This window comes from Peromyscus maniculatus, chromosome 3, assembly GCF_049852395.1.
Source record: "Peromyscus maniculatus bairdii isolate BWxNUB_F1_BW_parent chromosome 3, HU_Pman_BW_mat_3.1, whole genome shotgun sequence".
NCBI lineage: Eukaryota > Metazoa > Chordata > Mammalia > Rodentia > Cricetidae > Peromyscus > Peromyscus maniculatus.
The window spans coordinates 23,845,710-23,868,725 of NC_134854.1; the positions used below are offsets into that span (position 1 = coordinate 23,845,710).

The following is a 23,016-nucleotide window of genomic DNA, read 5'->3' on the forward strand; positions in this document are numbered from 1 at the left end:
TGTCACTTGAATCCAGACCTTGTAATTCCAAATACAGAACAATTCCTGTTAAGTTCACAAATTTTGAGAACATGCTCTGTATTAAGAAATGTATTTTTAAACTTTATGTAATGGAATAATTTCTTTTTCTTTTTCAGATAATACTAAATATTCATATACTCCAGGATGCCCAATTTTTTACTGCTTACAGGATATTATGAGAGTTTGTAGTGAATCCAGTACTCACTTTGCAACACTTACAGCAAGGATGTTAATAGCCTTGGATAAGTAAGAAACACATTAAGAATATTTTAAATCAGTCATAATTTAAATTAGTCTGACATACACTTCTGGGAAATATTAATGAAAAATAATCTATTGTATTAAAAATGGTCAGATTTTAAGTTATAAGGATGAAAAATCCCCCAACTAAGACTGCCTTGCCTACTTAGAGGATGTTAGTTTTATCTTCCCAAAAGAAGAAGCACTTCCCAGCTTTCAGGATCAAGGTTCTTCTCTTATAGAAATAGGCATAGTAGTTACTCTTGTCAGTGAGCAAGTCATAGTCTGTCTTCTTTTGTGTACTGTCACATCTCAGGAGGCCCAGTGTAGAAATACTTCATACTTTTTAAAAGTGTTTTATGATTATAATGGCATAGACTTTAGAATAATTCCTGTATCTACTGACATAGTTTTTTTAAGTACTTAACACTAAAACTGTTTTAAAGCTGAACATAATATTAGAACGTGTCACATGTCAAAGTTGTAGAGTAGTCTGCCTTTTTCACCTTCTGCCTCTTTTTCCTCTCTGCCAGGTGGCTAGATGAACGTCATGCACAATCTCACTTTATTCCAGCTTTATTCCGACCTTCTGCCCTTGAACGGATAAAGACAAATGTTATAAACCCTGCGTATGCTGCTGAATCAGGTCAGACAGAAAACTCACTACATATGGGCTATAGTGCACTAGAAATAAAGAGTAAAATGTTAGCCCTAGAGAAAGCAGACACTTGCATTTACAACCCCTTGTTTGGATCAGATCTTCAGTATACAAATCGGGTAAGCATTGAATTTTGACTCTGGTTTCAAAAGACATTTCAAAAATAATTTTTTTTCTAACAAAGATGCATTACCTGTCATTGTAAATATTAAAATAACATCAGTGCTTTATATATATGAAAATCAAGTATTTGAGACTTTTAAGGAGTTTTTAATTTTAATTTTTTTCCTTTTCTAGGTAGATAAAGTGGTGATAAATCCATACTTTGGTCTAGGAGCTCCAGACTATTCAAAAATCCAGATTCCCAAACAAGACAAATGGCAGCGAAGCATGAGCAGTGTCCTGGAAGACAAGTATTGTTGGGTTTACTCTATTGGCTTCCCTAACTTGCTGTTAGAATGTGTCTAGGCAGTGAGTGAGCAGTGTGGTCACTGGCCCACAGCTGCACAGGGAGAGGCAGTGAGTGAGCAGTGTGGTCACTGGCCCACAGCTGCGCAGGGAGAGGCAGCGAGTGAGCAGTGTGTTCATTGGCCCACAGCTGCACATGGAGAGGCAGTGAGTGAGCAGTGTGGTCACTGGCCCACAGCTGCACAGTGAGAGGCAGTGAGTGAGCAGTGTGGTCACTGGCCCACAGCTGCACAGTGAGAGGCAGTGAGTGAGCAGTGTGGTCACTGGCCCACAGCTGTTCAGTGATAGGTAGTGAGTGAGCAGTGTGGTCACTGGCCCCCAGCTGCGCAGTGAGAGGTAGTTTTCCTAGATGGAGCACATCTGTTTTGAAGTAGTGTGAGTTTCCACAGTGTTTATACTGTCTTCATTTCTTTTTTATGACTAGAGAACGACAGTGGGTTGATGACTTTCCTTTGCATCGAAATGCCTGTGAAGGAGATTCAGAATTACTAAGCCATCTTCTCAATAAGGGATTTTCAGTCAACCAACTGGATAATGACCACTGGGCACCCATTCATTATGCATGCTGGTAAGTAGATTATTCTTTTTAGAAAAATTGAATTCATAATATAATATTATAGTTTCTTATCAGAAAATGTTCTCATTCCAGACAGCACTGTGTCATGTTTGTCTTCAGGGCCTTCTGTTCTGATCCTTGGATTACTGTGTATATGCTACTGTTCGTAATTGTCAAATCTGCCACAAGTAGAGCACTGGCAGTCCTAGCCATAGCAAGCCATACAGTAAGATGGCCAATGTCAGTGCAAACTGTGATATTGCCCTTCATGATGCTATTGTTTTGTGTTACATTGGTTTATTCTTACTGTAAAATTGACATTTGTTATGGATAGGAGATTTGACCTTATATCATGTTAGGAAGTTATCCATTAGATGCACGATGTTAAAGACATGCTGAATAAATAAAAAGAAAGTAAAAAAGAAAAGAAAATTATCCATTTAGGTCTTTCAGAATCTAAGGTATCAAGAAGCCTCCCAAATCCTTCCTCAGAGATTCTTAGAACCTCTACCTTGTATTTCATCATCTGTAAGGGCTGGAACAGAATTGGGGCTGTTCTTGGTGTTTGCTGCCCAGTATACCTCTTGGCACTGTCACTCTTCTCCCATAATAAGGCTGCTTAGCTGGAACGAGTTCTTATTTCATAGCAGTAATAAATTGTCACAGATTATTGTCTCAAAAAGACATAGTCATTCCATTTTTTATGAGATTGCTTTTAATGTATTGTTTTAAGTGATCTAACTTTTGTAAATAACACTACATTGTTTACTTCCTATTAAATGTCCATGGTATCTTAGTTGTGTCCCACTGAACAAGGAACTTCACCTCTCTGCATTTCAATTTACTTATCTAGAAGTAAATTATAGTAAGTAGGGTTGAGAATAGCTTGGTGCTAGACTTGCCTAGTATATACAAAGCCCTGGGTTCAATCGTCAGCACTACAAAAAATAACAAATAGTAAGTAGTTAGACCGTTCTAGAGTTCTTTTCAATTCAAATTTTTTATTTCTCTGATTCTAATATTTGTATCTAGCTGTTTGATGGTTATATTTAGTATATATGCTTTTTCTATATCTCTAAAAAATTTTCTGTTTTATCTATAAATAAGCACTTGATAGGGAATATAGTTCAGTGGCAGAACACTCAATGTACATGAGGTCTGAGGTTTAATCTCTAGTAGCAGAGGAAAAACCAACAAGCTTTTATATTTATATTTAGGAAGCTACCCTAAATAATCTTTAGCTGATCTCATAGATTTTCCCTCACATAACTAATAAATACTGGTAGTAGAAATAATACTTAGAGCTAAAAAGAAGATGTAGATTACACTTCAATCCTCAAAATTCACTGAAATTGGGAATGATAGCATCAGTGAACGTTAATTTAGGAATCCCAGACTTACAGATTTGAGTGTGCTTTCCATTTTGTAGCAGAGGTTATTTTATTCTCTAGTAAAGGAAAAGGGAAACTTTGTATTGCCTGCTTCATAAAAGCAAAAGTATAGTGTGACATTTAATGTGTTTGGGGGATATTCCAAGGTTTCAGTAGCAATGGTTAGGTCCTAAGTATGGTCTTTATTAAGTTGCTTAACATCCTAATAGCCTGCTTATGTACTTACAAGGTGGAGTTTAAAATGGTATTTTCCCTAAGATAAAATAGAAAATGCAAATAAAGCAATTGAGAGCACATAATAAGTGTTGAGTAAACGTTGGCTTTGACTAGTAAGTATGACTGCGGTAGAAGGATAGATAGCTCAGCGGCAGGACATATGCTTAATATGTCAAAAAAGAAGGGAAGGGGTGGGGAGGAAAGAGAAAGAGGAAAAAGAATTGTTGAAATGCACAAATCACGTTGTCTAAATCTAAAACTTACTAATTTTTAGTATTTTTAGTTATAATTTATTAGTAGTAGAATACAGAATGAAAAATTTCTCCTTTGATAAAATCTTCTGTCAATTGAAATAATGATCATGATTGGATTACTGTGAATCTGAAGAAAGAATGGTTATAGTTCAGGCTGGGTGGTACATACTTGTAACCCAAGCAATTGGGAAGCAGAGGCGGGAGGATCACTACAAGTCTGAGCCCAGCCTTGTCTGTATACCAGCCAGGGCTCTATACTGAGATCCTGTCTCAAAAAAAAGAATAAAAACTAATAAAAAGAATACTTTATTTTGGAAATGTATTCATAGTCACCGACTGATGACAGGATTATGAAGGGACACAAGCTATTTCAGGTTTGGTCCTGTCTTTTTTTTTTTTTTTTTAACCTAGGTTGGCCTTGAACTCTTGATCCTACTGCCTCTGCCTGCTAAGTGCCGGGATTACAGACAGACTGCCATTCCTGGTCCTATCTTTATAAGATTAAATTGTATGATTACCCCTTTGGATTTCATCCTTAAAATTTTGCTAAGATCAATTCTTTAATTTTTTTGGTTTGAGAAACACTTTTTTCTTTGGAAGTTATAAGATCCCAAAGAACCTTTGGTTATGTGGAATTAATATAGTAATATTTAATACATTAGAAATAAAAGTGAAAATGTTTTTATTGATACCAAAAAAACATAGTATGTATAAAACAACATGGTTTTGTGAAAAAATACCATATTTTCTAAAACAAAATGTAAAGGACCATGGCATTGTTTTATAGTATCACAGATCTCTAGTCTGTCTAGCTAACAGATGTCATCTCATTTTCCTTCCCCTTCCAGTTCTTCCTTCAGTCTGTTTCAAAACATGTCAGGAAGCTTCTAGAAGACTCCATCCTATTCCTTTGTTCTCAGCAAATTGGAATTGAAGGGGTTACCTTATCATTATTACTATTGACTATTATGTTGTTGTTGTTGGCCTCTGTTTTGTAGTCTGTCCCATCGAATTCAGAAAGCCAGATTCTCACTGGCTCGTAGTCAAGAGATTGTGGATAAATTACATAACTGATTCAAATGTCCCTTTTCTAGTATGATACAATTACCTCTACCTAACTCCTGATTTGTTGTGGAAACTATATTAAATAACTGAATAAGAAAAATGTAAATGTCATACAAAACTCATGTTTGCACCAGTTATTTTTGTTACTCTTTGAACTGTTCCTCTCACACACTCTCTTGTCTTTTCCTGATTGGGTATTTTTCTAAATTGAGCTCAGTGTTGTAGGATCAGTATCTTTCTCTAAGTTCTTTGTCAAGGATTATATATTCTTCCAGACTTATCAACAGTTAACCTCAGTTAGATGGTTTTTTCACATAGTCTCAGGCCTTGCCTCCTTCCTCAGCACTGTTAATGCACTTTTAGTTGCTACTAAACAGTTTAATCCCTTCTCTTAGGAGCATAAAGCACTTGAAAAAATTCACTAACACCATCCTAAGGGACTCCCAAGCTGACAGAGAACAGAAGTACATAAGGGAAGATGAAAATGTGCAAAATGAGATAAATTCTTAAGAGAAACAAAAATAAAATGCAAAACGGTACTAGGAAGGTACAGTGTATTTACTTCAGAATAATAATAATAGAGTTTAACCTGAACAAAATGGGGGAAAGGAAAGAACATTAAAAATAGTAAAACACACAGTGTGAAGTGATAGGAGTGAGGAAAGGCTAGGATACAAGCGGCCAGTTCAGAGAGTGATCAACCATAGGGGCTGTGAAGGAGGAGAAAGCAACAGTTGGAGGTGAATCAGATGACGTTTAATATGCTGTACCCCAGTGTACTGCAGCAAACACCACATTCATTCCCTCTCCCTACTACCCCCATTTCCCAGCAGCAGTTCCTGTCTGCCTTCTTCAGACCGCCTTAGGCACGTCTCCGGTCTGCACTCAGTCTCCCTGGCACTGCTTTGACTCTCCTTTGGACTCCAGCCTTGTCCTGCTTACTCTTCTTCCCAAACCTAAAATACTCGGCCTTTTTTCACCTTTAAGTTCTGTCCTGTTTAAAATCCAATTCAAATTGTTTCTTTTCAAAATACGTTTTAAAATCGCCTTGGCTGCCGGGCAGTGGTGGCGCACACCTTTAATCCCAGCACTCAGGAGGCAGAGCCAGGCAGATCTCTGTGAGTTCGAGGCCAGCCTGGGCTACCAAGTGAGTCCCAGGAAAGGCACAAAGCTACACAGAGAAACCCTGTCTCGAAAAACAAAACAAAACAACAACAACAAAAAAAATCGCCTTGGCCTAGAGTTGTATCTTTTCTATTTTTCAATAATTTTTTTAAAGAGTATGCTGTTTTGATCTTTAAAATTTGAAGTGCCAGAGAGGTGGCTCTGTAGTTAAGAGCACTGGCTGCTGCCAGAGGAGGAGCCGGGTTCCTTTCACAGTGCCCACATGACTTAGAACCACCTGTAATTCCAGTTCTAGGAGGTCCAAGGGCATTGCATGCAAATGAGTCACAGACATATATGCAGGCTAAACATCCATATGCATAAAATAAAATGATTTTTTAAAAATACTAAAGTGTCTCTAATCTTACTGATTGCTGTCTTAAGCTGTTCACTTCAAATTTACAGCATTTTCTAACTTACTCAATATAAGCTTTTTTTTTTTTTATGACTTCATTTCTGATTCTAAGTTGCTTTTCATGCTGTTACTTAGTTTGGTTGTTTTCGATGGTGCGGACAACTGAACTCTGGGCTTCTTGATGCGTATGCATGCCAGTGGGCTGCAACTTCTGACTCAATTTTGAACTAAAGATGCTGTCTTCTGATTTCTAACTTTGTACTTTCTATGGGATGATTATGCCATCTTTTTTCTCTTGTTTTGAGAATATATTTCTCTTAGTTTGTCAGAAATTGAAATTGAGCCACAGTAATACATTAAACATTCTAGACACTTAGGTCATTAATCATTTGTTCTCTAGATTTCCTTCAAATGTCTTGTAAAGTTTGAATTTTTAAGCATTTCAGATGGGTTTTTTTAGGTATATTTTATTTTTTTATAGGTATGGGAAAGTTGAGGCCACTCGCATACTGTTAGAGAAAGGAAAGTGTAATCCAAACCTGTTAAATGGCCAGCTCAGCTCACCTCTTCATTTTGCTGCTGGAGGGGGACATGCAGAAATAGTACAGATCCTCCTAACTCACCCAGACATTGACAGAGTAAGTTCTTTCCTGTTTTCAGATTTTAATATTCAGCACCTAACAAGTAATGATACAAAATGTTTAATTGTATACTAAAAAGGTCAACTAAAAACAAGTTTTATTTTATAGAGTGTAATGTATGTGTTAACTGTGCTTTTAATAAGTTTTGAATTGTTTTTATTATGATAAAATATATTATTTAACCACTTAGATGCAAAGTTCAGAGCATTCAGTATATTTGTATTGTTATATATTGTCATTACATATATCCATCTCCAGAAACTATATAAAATTCATTCCATATTTTATTTCCCTCAACATGTCTTCAAGAAAGCAAACCATTTACCCATTTTCTAGAACTTATACTAACAATCATTTGGTAAAAAGGAAAGTGAAACTGTGGAAACCTTTCTTAAATTGATAACTGAACTTGAAACATAATCCTAATTAGTGCTTTGAGTTTTTTAGCTTTTCCAATTTTGTTAGTATAGTATATACCAAGTATGGTTAATATTTACTTGGTTAACCAGAGTATTTTTTATAATATTTTAATTGAATAACATTCCTTCAGAACACCATGTATTTGTAATATCTTTTTGTTCATTGCTTCCTCCATTCTAGCACATAACAGATCAACAAGGAAGATCCCCACTAAATATTTGTGAAGAAAACAAACAAAATAACTGGGAAGAAGCTGCAAAACTGTTGAAAGAAGCCATTAACAAACCAGTAAGAATTGTCTGAATAGTTAGAGCCAAATGTTGTATTTAAATTGATGGTTTGCAAAAGACCCTAAGTTCATCCCTGTCTTAGTTTTTATTGCTGTGAAGAGACTCAGTGACCATGGCAACTCTTATAAAAGGAAAACATTTAATTGGGGGGTGGCTCACAGTTCAGAGGATCAGTCCAGTCCATTATCACCATGATGGGGAGTGTGGCAGCGTGCAGTCAGACATGGTACTGGAGTAGTAGCTGAATATTCTACCTTTTGTAGGCAACAGGAAGTCAACTGTGATACTGAATGGTATCCTGAGCATAGAAAACCTCAAAGCCCACCCCCAACAGTAACAAGGCCATACCCACTCAAACAAAGCCATACCTTCTAATAGTGCCACTCCCTATGAGATTATGGGGACCAATTACACTCAAACTACCTTAATCCTCTTTACCAAAAATATTAAATTGTAGTATAATCTCAAATGGCAGATATAAGTAAACATATCATAAGACATTTTGGTATTGTGCAAATATCATGGAGTGTATTAGCACAACATCCATGGTATAGCCTAGGCTATATGGCATATAATGTTATATATGTGATGCCATTATGTTTGATTCTATCATTGACCAAACATTAAGTTATGTATGATTGTACTTAATGTGTTTATTATAAGTAGTTCTGCTCATTGATGTGTATTTTCTCCCAGCAACATTTGTATTTGAAATCAGCAGCATTACTCACCATTTATTAATAATCTTCAGCAAGTTGGTGTATAAGAAACTCATTTTCCTCCCCATAAAAGTGAAATAGATGATTTCATAGTTTTGTGTACATGTGCGAGTGCATGTGTGCATGTGTGTAGTTGTTTGTACACGTGTGGAGACCAGGGGATAATGTTAGGACTCTTTCTATATCACTTCTCCACTTGTTTTTTGAGACAGGGTCTCTCACTAAAACTAAAGCCCACCATTTATCTAGCTTCCAGGACCCTCCTCTCTTCACTCTTCTCTCCCACCAACTCTGGGATTACAGACACAGGCAGCCATTCCTGGCTTTTATGTGGCTGCTGGGGGCCTAAACACAGATTTGCTTTCGCAGCAAGTGCTCTTATTCATTGAGCCATAGTCCTAGCCCTTCCTGCTTTTTTATTTAGCTAATTCAACAGAAATATCCTTATGTTATCCTTCACTATCATTCACTTACGATATACAAATGATACAGTTAGAAAGCATTTTATGGCCTAACTTTTATATTGTAAATGTGATCAAATGAATCAGGTACTTTTAATACAAAATGAATTGATCTACAAGTTATTTGGAAGATAAGCTACCTCTTATAACAGTACAAATCTATTGATAATGCTACTGCTTGTTGTTGGTTGATTTTTGGCTCTTTTTTGGAGGGCCTGCCACCCAGCTCCCAAATAAATCACACATGGAGGCTTAGTCTTAATTATGAATGCCCCACCTTAGCTTGGCTTATTTCTAGCCAGCTTTACTTAAATTATCCTGACTATCTATTGCCTTTGGACTTTTCCCATTCTCTTATTTCTGTAAATCTTACTCTTAATTTGTGGATTGCTGTGTAGTTGGCGACTGGCCCCTGATGTCTTCTCCTTCTCTGGCTCCTTTTCCATCTCCCTTTCCATATTTCTCCCTCTGTATATTCTCTCTGCCTGCCAACCCTGCCCATCCTTTCTCCTGCCTTGCTATTGGCCATTCAGTTCTTTATTAGACCATCAGGTGTTTTAGACAGGCACAGTAACACAGCTTCACAGAGTTAAACAAATACAACATAAACAAAAGTAACACACTCTAAAATATTCTACTACAACTGCTATTTTGGAATTTGTGAACTTGAAGAAGGAAACTAACTCAAAATCGATGACTTGCACTTTCAAAGTCTTCTATTATAAACTTCTCTTAGCATAAGATATTGCTGCTACATGTTTCTCCAGTATGATTTGTGACCTAGTACACTCATGAGGTTCTTAGATTTAATTCCAAGTTTATATTTCCTGTGGTATTACATTATATATTCAATACTCTATAAACTATATTCTTCCAAGAATTTGATAGTCACTATTTTAAAAACCATCAACAATGAAAGATTTTCCTTTATTTGACCATAGAACATTCAGAAGAAAATTTAGAAAGTGAAAATAATAGAAGTAATGGTTTTCTAAATATTGTCAACATGTTCTTGTTTGAAGCAAAATTTTGAGAGTTCCCCATTAGAAATCTATGCCTTAAAGGATATGAAGTTGAGCATAAAGTACCTTGTTGCATTGTGATACGTAATTATTTTTAATGTGTATGTGAGTGTGCCTGCATGTGTATATGCACATGTGTTTGTGAGTGTCCACAGGGACCAGAAGATGGCATTGGATTCCCGGAACCTGGAATTGTGTGGTTGTGAACCTCTCAAGGCAGGTGCAGGGAACTAAACTCCAGTCCTCTGCAAGAGTAGCAAGTACTCTTGACTGCTGAGCCACCTCTTCAGCCTCATGCCATGTAATTTTCAAATAGCCTACATAACGTTTCATTTTTTCCCCAGTATGAAAAAGTTCGAATTTACAGAATGGACGGATCGTATCGTTCTGTTGAACTAAAGCATGGCAATAATACCACAGCGCAGCAGATAATGGAAGGAATGCGGCTCTCTCAAGAAACTCAGCAGTACTTCACTATTTGGATCTGTTCAGAAAACCTTAGTAAGAAAACTTGGGATGGAGAAGTACTTTATGTTTAAACCTTGTTGTTCCTTTTGGACGTTGACTTTTAATTACATCTTATATTATTAGGGTTTAAACTACCAGCGTGGGGAGGATTCCCTCTCCTGCTTCGTCCATAGCATTCTAAAAGTAGTAAACACCAGAAGCTTTCTCTCTGGTGACCCAGTTAGGTAGAATGCTATTAAATATAGAATTCATACAACTTGCCTTTATTTTCAGTGCATTTCTCAAAGTGATTATCTTAGTTTTCTGTCAAACTTTCCTATTTAAAGTCAATTTAATGTCAATATATATTTATCCTTCCAAATTTACTGAAAATACTTAGAGTTTAATTAAATGGGTGGTGGTTATCTTTGAATATATGTTTAGCACCAAATCATACTGAGTATTCTTAATTCAGTAAGCTATAATGGAATTAAGAATTTAATATACATTAACACATTTGATTTATGTTAAGAATTATCTACAAAATTATCTGCAATTTTTTCCAATCCTATTTATCAAACCAGGTCTTCCAAATACTAATAAGCAAGTACTGTTTCACATCCCAATCCCAAGAAATATTCTTTAGTTTTGTTTTGGTTTTTGAGACATGATTTCATGTAACTCACGCTGGCATCACACTTGCTGTTTGGCTGAGGATCCCTTGAGCTTGTGATCTTCTTATGTCTACGTCCCAAGTGCTGGGATTATAGTCTTGTGCCACCATACCCGTCTCCCAAGAAATACTCTTATAATTATGTTTTTAAAAGCAGGCACTTGGGGCTGGAGAGATGGCTCAGCGGTTAAGAGCACTGGCTGTTCTTCCAGAGGTCCTGAGTTCAATTCCCAGCAACCACATGGTGGCTCACAACCATCCGTAATGAGATCTGGTGCCCTCTTCTGGCCTGCAGGTGTATATGTAGACAGAACACTGTATACATAATAAATAAATAAATCTTTGCCGGGCGTTGGTGGCGCACGCCTTTAATCCCAGCACTTGGGAGGCAGAGGCAGGCGGATCTCTGTGAGTTCGAGGCCAGCCTGGGCTACCAAGTGAGCTCCAGGAAAGGCGCAAAGCTACACAGAGAAACCCTGTCTCGAAAAACCAAAAAAAAAAAAAAAAAAAAGCAGGCACTTAATCACAGTTTGGATAGTAATAATTATTAAACATCAATTTAAATTTAGATCTATAAACAGCCTAATACTTAGGTGCATATAGTTTAATGGAAGGTTTTTATGCATTGATAAAGGGGATTTGTTTTTACAATATCATTTATAAAAGGAAAGCTCTTTTTCAGGCCTTCAGTTCAAGCCTTATCATAAACCCTTGCAACAAGTTCGTGACTGGCCGGAAACACTTGCTGAACTGACGAATTTGGATCCACAAAGAGAAACACCACAGCTTTTCCTAAGAAGAGATGTGGGACTTCCTTTAGAAGTCGAGAAAAAGGTTTGGTTAGAAATCTTGTTTAGTTATTTGAATGCACAGAGTCTGTAGGATCCCATTGTAGGCAGTAGAGGTTGCAATTGTGCTGTTCCTGTTCTAGGAACATTTACTTCCTCTTTCTGTGAATCTGTACATCACATCAGAAGTGGGAGTTTCTTTCAGTTGATCTGTATTGCAAACTTCTGGTTTTTTTTTTTTTGTTTGTTTTTTTTGCCTTTTACTTCCATTACCTTAACAAATACATTTTCCCCTTTGAGAAAAGAAATAAGGAAGCTACACTTCAGAAAATTAGCAACCAGAGAGATAGTTAATATAGAAATTAATTTTTTTCACAGTAGAAATCAGTCTTGTAAATTTCAAAGAAGGTGTAAGAAATAACAGGATGAAAAAAAAAAAACCCTACAAAACCCTGGTAAATAGTGGAATTTTTGCAAAGATGATATAAGAATGTTATCCTAAGCAGTAAGAAAGCAACCATTCTTGACATAAGAACAGAATTTAGACTTGATTGATCTTTTCCAAGCAAGTTTGGATTGTAATACTGTAAATTTAGAGAAAATGAGACATCATGAGAATAAATTGACAAAAAAGAAACTTAAGAGAGATATTATAGCAAACTAGGCATGGTAGCCTAATAGTATCTATAAAAATTAAAAACTGAACATAATTGCTAGATCACATAATATTGTTAAAGAAAATAAATCCAATGCTCTCCATAACTATGTGTACAAAACAGTATTAGCAGACAAGGCTAAGCAGTGTCAGCCGTGTCTACACTTGATAAACATGTTTAGTTACTTTATCTGGATACTATAAAGCCAAAGGGAATTTTGATGCTCTCAGTTAAGTATACTCTGAATTAGCTAAATATGTTTATGAAGTACAATAAACAACTAAAGTCTTAATTATTGACCATGTGTCAGAATTGCATTAATAGAGTAAGTTTGTGGTAGGATGCAGAAAAGACATTTGAGAAAATTTAGCACCTTTCAGGAGACTGGAACATTCCTCCTAAAATCAGGAACAAAGAAGGATACACACTTTCACTGCTGCAATTCAGCACTATTGTGGAAATTCTACACATAGCAGTTAGAGAAGAAAAAGAAATAGCTTTCCAAATTAGAAAGGAAAAACAAAAACTTGTTAGTTGCAAGTGATACGATCTTATGTATAGGAAATCCTTAAAAATCCTCAGGATAACTACCAAAACTAATCAGTAAATTATGTTGGAAAAGTTATAGGGTACAAACTCAACACACAAAAATTACTTATGTCTCTGTATAAACATAAAAACAAACATGAGAACATCCAGAGGTACAAAGAAGGTAGCTCTGTAGTTAGGGCTTGGAGCTGAGTTCAGTCTCCAGTACCCACACAACAAGCCAGGCATGGTGGAACATCCCAGCTCTGGGGAAGAGAAACACTGTGGATCCCTAGGACTTGCTGGCCAGCCAGCCTAGCCTAACTAGGAAGCCCCAGGTCTTAGTGAAAGACCCTGTCTCAATAAACAAGGTAGATACTTCCTGAGATTGAATTCTGGTCTCCATTTGTGCGCACGTGCGTGCACACACATACAAACACACACTAATAATAAGGAAATAAATAGATTCTTTAACTGAGTGTTTAAAAGATTGAAATGCCCAGAAATAAATTTAACACAAGTCCAAGATTCATACATGGAAAATACATGCTAGCAAGATGGCACAGTGAGTATAAGTGCTTACTGCCAAGCCTGATATCTTGAGTTCAATCTCCGGAAGCCATACAGTAGAAGGAGAGATTTGACTCCTACATATTGCCCTCTGATCTTCACATACGTACATAATAAAGAAATATGAAAAAAAGTTGTAAAGAGCCTGGCGGTGGTGGTGCACGCCTTTATTCCCAGCACTCGGGAGGCAGAGGCAGGCGGATCTCTGTGAGTTCGAGGCCAGCCTGGTCTCCAAAGCGAGTTCCAGGAAAGGTGCAAAGCAACACAGAGAAACCCTGTCTCGAAAAACCAAAAAAAAAAGTTGTAAAGAGAGCCAGGCGGCAGTGGCACACACCTTTAATCCCAGCCTCGGGAGTCAGAGCCAGGCAGATCTCTATGAGTTCGAGGCCAGCCGGGTCTACAGAGTGAGATCCAGGACAGGCACCAAAACTACACGGAGAAACCCTGTTTCGAGAAACCAAAAAAAAAAAAAAAAAGTTGTAAAGAAAATATAAAACATTGCTGAAAAGTTAGTAAGATCTAAATAACTATAAAGATACCTATCCATGTTCAGTGACAAAGATATTTTATCTTTAGTTGACAGTGTAGCAAAGTGACCTATATATTTGGTGATTTAAAGGGAACTATGTATATTCAAATAGCACAATCATAAAGAAAGAAGAGTAAAGTTGGGGTATTCACGTTTCATGACTTCAAAACATACTACAGAGCTATAGTAATCAAAATATTGTGATATTAGGATAAATATGGACGTATATAGACCAGAAGATTAGAAATGGAAGTACAGAAACAAACCAATACATTTGTGTCCCCTTGATTTATTGACAAGAGTGACAAAGCCATCTGATGGAGAAGGAGTAGCTTCTGCAGGTGGCACTGGGATAGTTGTGTACACTTACACAAGAATATAAAATATGATTGCTTAGGAAAACCGGACAGCTGTTTTCAGAATCTGTGTATGTGCTTGGGAAATAAACTCATGTAAAAGACAACCCCTGCATGTTCACGGGCAGCTGGCTTGGTGTATGTACTAGCAAACAGCTGGAGAGCCTGTCTCAAAAAGGTAGAAGACAAAGACCAACTCTTCAGTTGTTTCATGACCTCAGGCTCATGTCTGCACTCATGAACATAAACACACAGATTGTAGGTCCAGGCTGGGTATGTATTTCCATCCGATGAAGTAATTCTGTGACACTTACATGACGTTATTCACTGCATATTACTCAATATTACTTTAAAAGTTGGAAGCAACCTGAGTGTTGAATAAATGAGGGAAAATAAAATGCAGTAAATATACACATAATATTCAGTGATTGAAAGAAATCAATTTGCAATATATGACATCTGAGTGAGCCTTGAAAGCATGCTAAACAAATAAACAAGACCAAAGGACAAATACTCTATATCACTCCATTTTTGTTGATTAAAACAGGTACATTTATAAAACTAGAAATCCCATTAGAAACTACTAAAGCTGTTATGCTGGAGCTATCAGGAGTTTTGTTTTGTTGTGTTTTATTTGATTGGGTTCTGGGGATTGGATCCGAGTCCTTTTACCAGCCAAATATTTCCTCTACTGATGAGCTGCATCCAATTTTTCAGAGGTTCTGTTCAAGTGATGTAAAGTCCTTGGGAATAGTGGTGAGGACATAGCACAATACTGAAAATATAATTAATGCCACTAGATTATATACTTACAAATGATTAAAATGGTACATACATGACCACAATTTTAAAAATGTGTTAGACTTTTTTAAATCCGTAAGTAATTAAGTATAGTAAGTCTAGCTTCCTGACTTATACAATATTCTAAAAAGTTGTCTGGGAGAGGAAACGAACATAGACATTACATTTCATGGTTGGAAAGTAGATTCATAAAAGGAAACAAGGCTTTATCAAATTCTTAAGTCAGAATGTCACATGATAAAATATCTTTGTCCTTTAATTCATAAATTGAGAAATTCCTAACTGCACTCTGAAAAATGAGAGAACTGCATTTATTGGTTGGCATCATTCTTTTAGGATGAAATAGCCTGACTTTATTAGAAACTAGTAGTCATTGATTAAAAATTATTTAGCATACTACTGAAAATTCTGTGTTAGTGTCTACTCAAACTCTTCAAATCTACCAAGACAGTCGTTAGTATGAGAACACTTGTTCAGCCTTTCCCCTAACATCTTAGTTTAAGAAATTAAAAAACAAAGGGTAAATTTAAAAAGTAATATAATTAACACTGTGGATCATTTGTTGGATCCACTGATAGCTAACATTTGCCACATTTACTTCATCTCTGTTCTTTTAATCTGTTTGTTATGTGTATGGTGTTTTGCCTGCACGTGTGTCTGTTACTACCCATACACCTGATGCCTGCGCAGACCAGAAGAGGGCACAAGACTGAGGACATGCCATGTACCACAGTGACATCCTAACTGAAAATCAGTTTCCATAATAATACCTGCTATCCAAATGAACAGTCTTCCCCAGTTGTTTCAGAAGTTCTTCATAAGCACTCACCTGCAGGATCTCATCAGTGTTCATACTTTGTATTTGGCTCTTATTGGTGTCTTTTAAATTAGAATAATAATCTGTCATCATTTTTCTACAGAAAATTCTGTTTCTGTGGTGGTTTTTTATAAACCATTGTGTAGGTGAAGTATTATAAACTAAAAAAAAATTATTTGGTTTATCAAAATAATTGTACCATAAAGACTTGGTGTCTTAGAAATACTCAGAGACTATAATTGTTAATTATTTCTGAGTAAAAATATATGTATAGACTAGCTTTGCCAATATTTATTAATCCTGTTAGATAAGTTGTGTAAAATGTAAGAAAACACTATCCTCTTCCTTTAGTATATTTGAAAGTGTGAAGTTAAAAAGTGTTTACCTTCAAAGGAGCTAATTTAACTCCATTTGTTCTTCTAGGGATTGATGCACTTTGTCTTTCAGGTTCACTACTATGTTTTATGAAACGTAGATAACAGAAAAATGTTTTATGAATGTAAAGATTTAGATAGGCTGTGCTATGAATTATTAACTGCATAAAGTGTTATCATATTTATAGATAGCAAATTACACACAACCCATGGCCATACTCTGCCTGTTACCTGTGTCATGCAGCCTACAGGCTGAGGGGAGTTTTGTAGAACATCAGTAGTTTAATATATCATATGAAAATTTATGGAATTAAAATTTCCATATATATTTAAGAGTTGCAGCTTTTGTGCTATAATGTAGTATTTACAGCAGAGATTATATGACTCATAAAGCTTAAAATATTATTGTTTGATCCTTAGAAACAAAGCCTGCCAATGCTTATCTACAGTAGTAATAGCTTGTATACATATACAGTTATCTAGCTGTAGTTTATTATATTAGGTAAAGAAAAGTTATATATTTTTAAATTGTATGTTAATAATCAAATTATACATTTTTCCTTTTAAGATTGAAGACCCACTAGCTATTCTTATTCTCTTTGATGAAGCCAGATATAATTTACTGAAGGGATTTTATACAGCTCCTGATGCTAAGTTGATAACACTGGCAAGTCTACTGTTACAAATAGTTTACGGGAATTACGAGAGTAAGAAACACAAACAAGGTTTCTTAAAGTAAGTATTTGATACAGTGCATGGTTTATGATATGCTCAAGATTCTCGTTAACCAACACAGTTTTAATATTACTGCAAAGTATTTATGCATTGTTAGCCAGGCATTGTGGCACCTACTCTTAATCAGTGAGCTGAGATCAGAGGGTCATGAATCAGACCAGTCTGAGCTGCTTAGTATGACCCCACCTCAAAACAGACATACTATTTATACATTGATTTAGAATTAAATAATACAAAACATTGAATAAAAGAAATAATCAACTATAAAGCGTTAGTTGTTTTTTGGTTAGTAAAGCATTTTTAAGCTTTACTTATGTTGCTGTATTTGATATAATTTACCTTTATAGTTTTGCTTTATGTTTCTTTACTTTGTGTTTAAATAAATTGGCTAAAAATTTGACTTAAAAAAATTATGAGTCAGATAATTATGAATCTCACCATAGAAAGTAGTTTGATGTTTAATCCTTGAGAGAAACATAGATTTTAACATGTCTAAGGTTTTTATACTGTGATCTTTCAATTTTTGAAAATATTTTCTGCTTGTTGAAAAAGGAAACATTTCTCTGAATTGGTAGTATTAAGATTGTGGAGTGTTTTGTTTTAAAACATCATATTCAGCTTAAAATTTCCATTATTGCCATTTGTGACAGAAGGATTATTGTACTTTAGCTACTAACAATGACTTATTTAAAGGATGTTGGCATGTGTGCTTCCAGTGAAGAAAACCTGAAATCCATCGTACCTATTACTAAACTGAAGAGTAAGGCGCCTCACTGGATCAATCGAATACTCCATGAGTACAAGGTAAGCTGTTCCACAGAAATGGAAAAGACTGTAGGCTAGTTCTATTGGTGTTACAGTGTTTAAATATTAAGTTCTTAATCCCAGAATTAAAAGTGGGTTTTGTAGTTCACAATGCCTAAAACTGAAAACAGAAAGATATATTTATTTCTAGAAATATAAAAGCTTTTTATTGGGTACTTTATATATGCTAAATACTATGGTGAAGACTAGAGGTAAAAATAAAATAATGTAGTATCCCTACCCATAGAGTATTTATAGTCTATTAGCAGAGACAACACCTGTGGATCTCAGCTTACTTATTTTTAATATTAAGGCCACAAGAGAAAAAAATGTACTTGAGATAATATCTCTAACTTCATTCTTGTTTGAAGACAGCATTGATTTTAGAAATTGCTAGTTGACCTGTTTGCATTATAAAAGGTCACATCTCTTTTTATTCTATTTTGTTTTCAGAATCTTAGTATGAGTGAGGGTGTCAGTAAGGAAATGCATCATCTACAACGCATGTTTCTACAGAACTGCTGGGAAATTCCCACATATGGAGCCGCTTTTTTCACAGGACAGATATTTACAAAGGCAAGCCCAAGCAATCATAAAGTCATCCCTGTGTATGTAGGAGTGAATATAAAAGGACTTCATCTCCTCAACATGGAAACTAAGGTTAGTTCTTAAGCTGTTTTTGAGTAGTCATAGCCTATATTATGTGGAACAGCAGTGCCATCCTCCATGAAGAATCTAGAAATGGCGTGTATATGCACTTTATACATTAATTGTAATACATTTTTGCATTTGTAATACCTTTTGTCCATACAATAGAGTAAATAATATTTTTGGTAGAACAACACATTTATATGTTATATTTTTTGTGAAAAGGGTGCTGAACTTTAGATAATGTGCTAATATTGGTATAAATGTTATAGGAATGAAGAATATCTTTACATAAATATAGATTGCATATATATTTTTATATGAGAATTTTGTTTTTGTTTTTTGAGACAGGGCTTCACTATGTGGCTGTGGCTGTCCTGGAATTCACTATGTGAACCAGGCCTTAAGCTCACAGAGATTTGCCTGCTTCAGCCTCCCAAGTGCTGGGATTAAAGACATGCACCACTACATCTGGCTCAGAGATATTTCTTTAAAAAAAAAAAAAAAAAAAAAAAACCCATTGATAACTTTAGAGATAGGATCCAGATACTGCAAACTCAAATGAAGCAAGATTTTCATTATGTATCTGTCTTAGTTCTGGGTGCTGTAACAAACTACCATAGACTAGAGGCTTATAAACAATAGGCATTTGTTTCTAGACCATTCTAAAAGCTCAAAGTCTGAGATTAGGGCACCAGCATGGTCAAGGTCTGGTGAGGGTCCTCTTCTAAGTTATAAGCTGCTGCCAGCTTTTTTTTTCTCACACATGGAGGGAAAGTAAGACTTCCCCAGGCATGGTGGCACATATTTATAATCCTAGCATCTGAAGGTCAAGGTAGGAAGGTCATGACTCTGAGGCTAGCCTATCCTAGATTACATAGAAAGACCCCGATTAGAAGGAAGTGGGGTAGGAGGACTCTAGACTTAAGAAAGAAAAGTGGAGTTTACAATGATTGAAACTGAAGATTAGTTATAGGAAGCTCTTCAGGGAAAAAGATGTAGTGTGGAAGGGAATATGACCACTCATTAGAATAATGGTCTGTACTTGTGAGTGCAGTTACTCTCAGAGGCTGCAGGTGTCAGATCATCCTGGACTGGCAGTATAGGCAGTTGTGAGCTGCCAGTGTGGGTACTAGGAATCACAATCAGGTCCTCTGTAAGAAATGTCAGTGCTGTAACTGATAAGCCATCTCTCCAGGCCCAATACAGAAATTCTTTACACAGTGTTGTTCCTTATTCTAATCAAAATGATTAGAATATAAGAGATAAGCTTGACCGTTATTTTTAATATATTCAACACAGCTAGGCTGGGTGAACATCTTTCTAATTCATGATAGTAATCTGGTAAAAATTTTGCCTAATTTATTAAGATTTGTCAATATTAAATCATATTCCAAAGGACATTTTGGTTTGGAAGTTTCATAAATTTTATTATTCTCGTTTTTGTGTGTTATTATGGAGTTTCTTCTTCTTCTTCTTCTTCTCCTCCTCCTCCTCCTCCTCCTCCTCCTCCTTCTTCTTTTCTTCTTCTTCTTCTTGTTTTATATTATGTGTGTGGGTGTTTTGCCTGTATATGAGTCTGTGTATCTCATGTGTGCCTGGTGCTCAAAGAGGTCAGACGAGAGTGCTGGATCCCTGAACTAGAATTACAGACAGTTGTGATGTGAGCTGCCATGGGGATGCTGGGCAGAGAACCTGGGTCCTCTGCAAGCACAACCAGTATTCTTAACCAACCCTGGCGTCTCTTCTTATAGTAACTTATATAACTAATCATTCATGTGAACTTGTGATCAGCCTTATAGGCAACGGTCATTTTTTTTATTCTGTTTACTTGTGGGAGGGTCTAGAGAATGCCTACAAACACAGGGCACAATAACATAGATTTTCATACTTGACATGGAGTTTGATTTCTTGAAGTCCCTAACATGCTTTGGGGCCATTGCTTATTTCCGTTAAAACTGGTTTCCTCACACCAGGTAAGCTACTGCTAGGTGGTTTGTGGCCACTTTTCTATTTCTGGGAACTGAGTTTGTTTAAAAGAAATGGAAAAAAAAAAAAAAAAACTGAGCACACCAGTGCCCGTCTGTAACCCCATTGCCAAGTGGGTGGAGGGGAGTGGATCCCTGGAGCTCATTGCCATACAGTCTAATCAGCGAGCTTGCAGGTCCAGCGAGAACAGACGCTATTTTAAAAGACAAAGTGGGAAGGGACTGAGGAAGCCACTCAGCATTGACTTGTGAGCTCCATGTGCACGCACAAGTACAGACATACAAAAAGAAAGAAAAGGAGAGAAGAAAGGGGAAATAGTTTTCACCATTTCAAGATACATTTCCTCTGCTAATTATGTACCCATGTTTACAATTCCCTCCTAGTAGAATGGGATGATAATGTTGTAACTGTGACACTGCTGTTCCTCCGAGCTGTAGGCTTAGCTTTGGTGGCATTTCAACTTTGAATAACAACCAATGTTTTATAAAGCATTCTGATGATGGATTGATAAATTACAATATAATGTAACATTTTATATTTTGAATACTATTCCGATGCAGTAGTTGAATAAGTGAGAAAACAGGCAAAAGGATTATATCAATGTTACTAGTTGACAGACTTCTTTTTCAGAGTAAGATATTCAATTTCTAAAGTAGAGGACTAGAGAGATGGCTCAGCTGTTAAGAGCACAGAGCAGAGGATTGGAGATGGGTTCCCAGAATATTTGCAGCTCATAACAGGTCCTGGAGTCTGATACCCTCTTCTGGCCTCTGTGAGAAACTGCGAGTGCATGTGAGTGTGTGTGTGTGTATCAGAATAATATTCAAAATATAAAATGTTACATTAACACAAATACACACCCCTAAAATCTTAAAAATAAGTGAGTAGATAAAAATATAAGTGTGAATGTTATCCTTGGGTATATAAAAAGGTGATTGAGCCAAAGAGGAATTATGGTTTGCTCCTAAGCTGCTGATAAGTTTATGGCACCTTTGAAAGCTCTAAGATGACTGTATTTTTTAAATCATCAATAGGCTTTCCTTTCGAGATTGATTCTCTGGAGAAGCTAGAATGCAGCTGTTTTTGTATATCAATTCCTTCGCTCCTGAAACAGTGAAAGCGGTCCATCAGAGCTGTCTGTCCTGTCACATAGAGTGTAATGTTAGCCTCAGGGTTCCACTGTGTTTGGTGCTGTCCTCAGCTTTACTGAATAGCAGTAGACACCAGGCTGAACTGAATGTGCATACATACCATTCTGCACAGCACGTTGTTTTCACCACTGTTGCCCATGTCTGCACACTTCTCTGTGCTCGTTCTCACTCTGCTGGCTTTCTTTTTGCTGTTTACAGCTATCCCTCTCTTATGACTTCTGTGGTTGATTTTAGTTTCCTTACTGAGCATCTTGCCAATTGTAGGTTTTACCTCCTAAAGAGGATAGCTTTTTCCTTCTGGAGGAGTGTAATTGCATCAGAGGGTCGTATGGACCCTGGCTCTTCCTATTATTTGGGGTCTTAAGAATCCTTTCCTCACTGCATGTTGTCCTCTATCAGCAGATTTTAATTTTACTGTATGTAGTCGGTTATACTTTTGTTGGAAATCTCGTCTCCATAAAATTGAGAATTGCTGCCTGCACCTATTTTCTTTTCTTTTTCTTCCCCCCTCTCTCCCTCCCTCCCTCCTTCCCTCTCTCCCTCCCTCCCTCTCCTTTCTTTCTTTCTATCTTCCTTCCTTCTTTCTTTTCTTTTCTATTGTTTAAGTCTTATTAAAGGACTGATTCCTGTCTTTAGTTAAAATAATTCAAGTGCCCAAGGCTACTCACTCAAAGTATTACTGTGCTCTCACTGGTCCAGTCTATACTGAACAGCTCTATCAACTTATCAACTTCTATTCTACAATGTGAGTATAGATGGCTGGTTTTTAAACAAATGTTATTAGTTCTTTTATAGATAATGTACACTCATGTAAACTAATTATACTGTGTTTTCTTTACAGAACCCCACTTTAAAAATACCCTAAACTGTCAGTTGTGGTGCTGGCATATCCCTCTAATCCCAGCAGGCAGAGGCAGGTGGATCACTCTGAGTTTTAGGCTGTTCTGTTCTACATAGTAAGCTCCAGGCCAGCCAGAGCTACATAATAAGGCCCTGTCTTAAAAACAAACAAACAAAACAAAACAACAAAATCAGACCCTAAACTGTTACCTTTGGGTAAATTTTTAGCTTATTATAGTTAACATTCTAAGAATTGCCATTCATAAGTAGCTAATATTTCTAAGTATGTATGTTTTGAAGGATAGTATGAACACTTTGTATACATATACATTTCATATATGTGTATGCTTAGGGCGATAAAGCACAGGT

At 36.3% G+C, this 23,016-nt stretch overlaps 1 protein-coding gene across 4 annotated transcripts in view; it reads left to right on the plus strand.

The window, feature by feature from the left end:
* The window catches only part of Krit1 (KRIT1 ankyrin repeat containing), a 42,044-nt gene that overhangs the window by 8,423 nt on the left and 10,605 nt on the right, over nucleotides 1-23,016 (plus strand). For all 4 annotated transcript variants that reach the window (XM_006991217.4, XM_042272753.2, XM_042272756.2 and 1 more), the window contains exons 5-15: nucleotides 138-267; nucleotides 795-1,038; nucleotides 1,217-1,332; nucleotides 1,812-1,955; nucleotides 6,870-7,026; nucleotides 7,630-7,737; nucleotides 10,286-10,442; nucleotides 11,744-11,895; nucleotides 17,049-17,215; nucleotides 17,932-18,019; nucleotides 18,473-18,679. In XM_006991217.4, coding sequence (XP_006991279.1) covers nucleotides 138-267; nucleotides 795-1,038; nucleotides 1,217-1,332; nucleotides 1,812-1,955; nucleotides 6,870-7,026; nucleotides 7,630-7,737; nucleotides 10,286-10,442; nucleotides 11,744-11,895; nucleotides 17,049-17,215; nucleotides 17,932-18,019; nucleotides 18,473-18,679 — 1,670 coding nt within the window. The remainder of the gene's footprint in view (nucleotides 1-137; nucleotides 268-794; nucleotides 1,039-1,216; nucleotides 1,333-1,811; nucleotides 1,956-6,869; nucleotides 7,027-7,629; nucleotides 7,738-10,285; nucleotides 10,443-11,743; nucleotides 11,896-17,048; nucleotides 17,216-17,931; nucleotides 18,020-18,472; nucleotides 18,680-23,016) is intronic.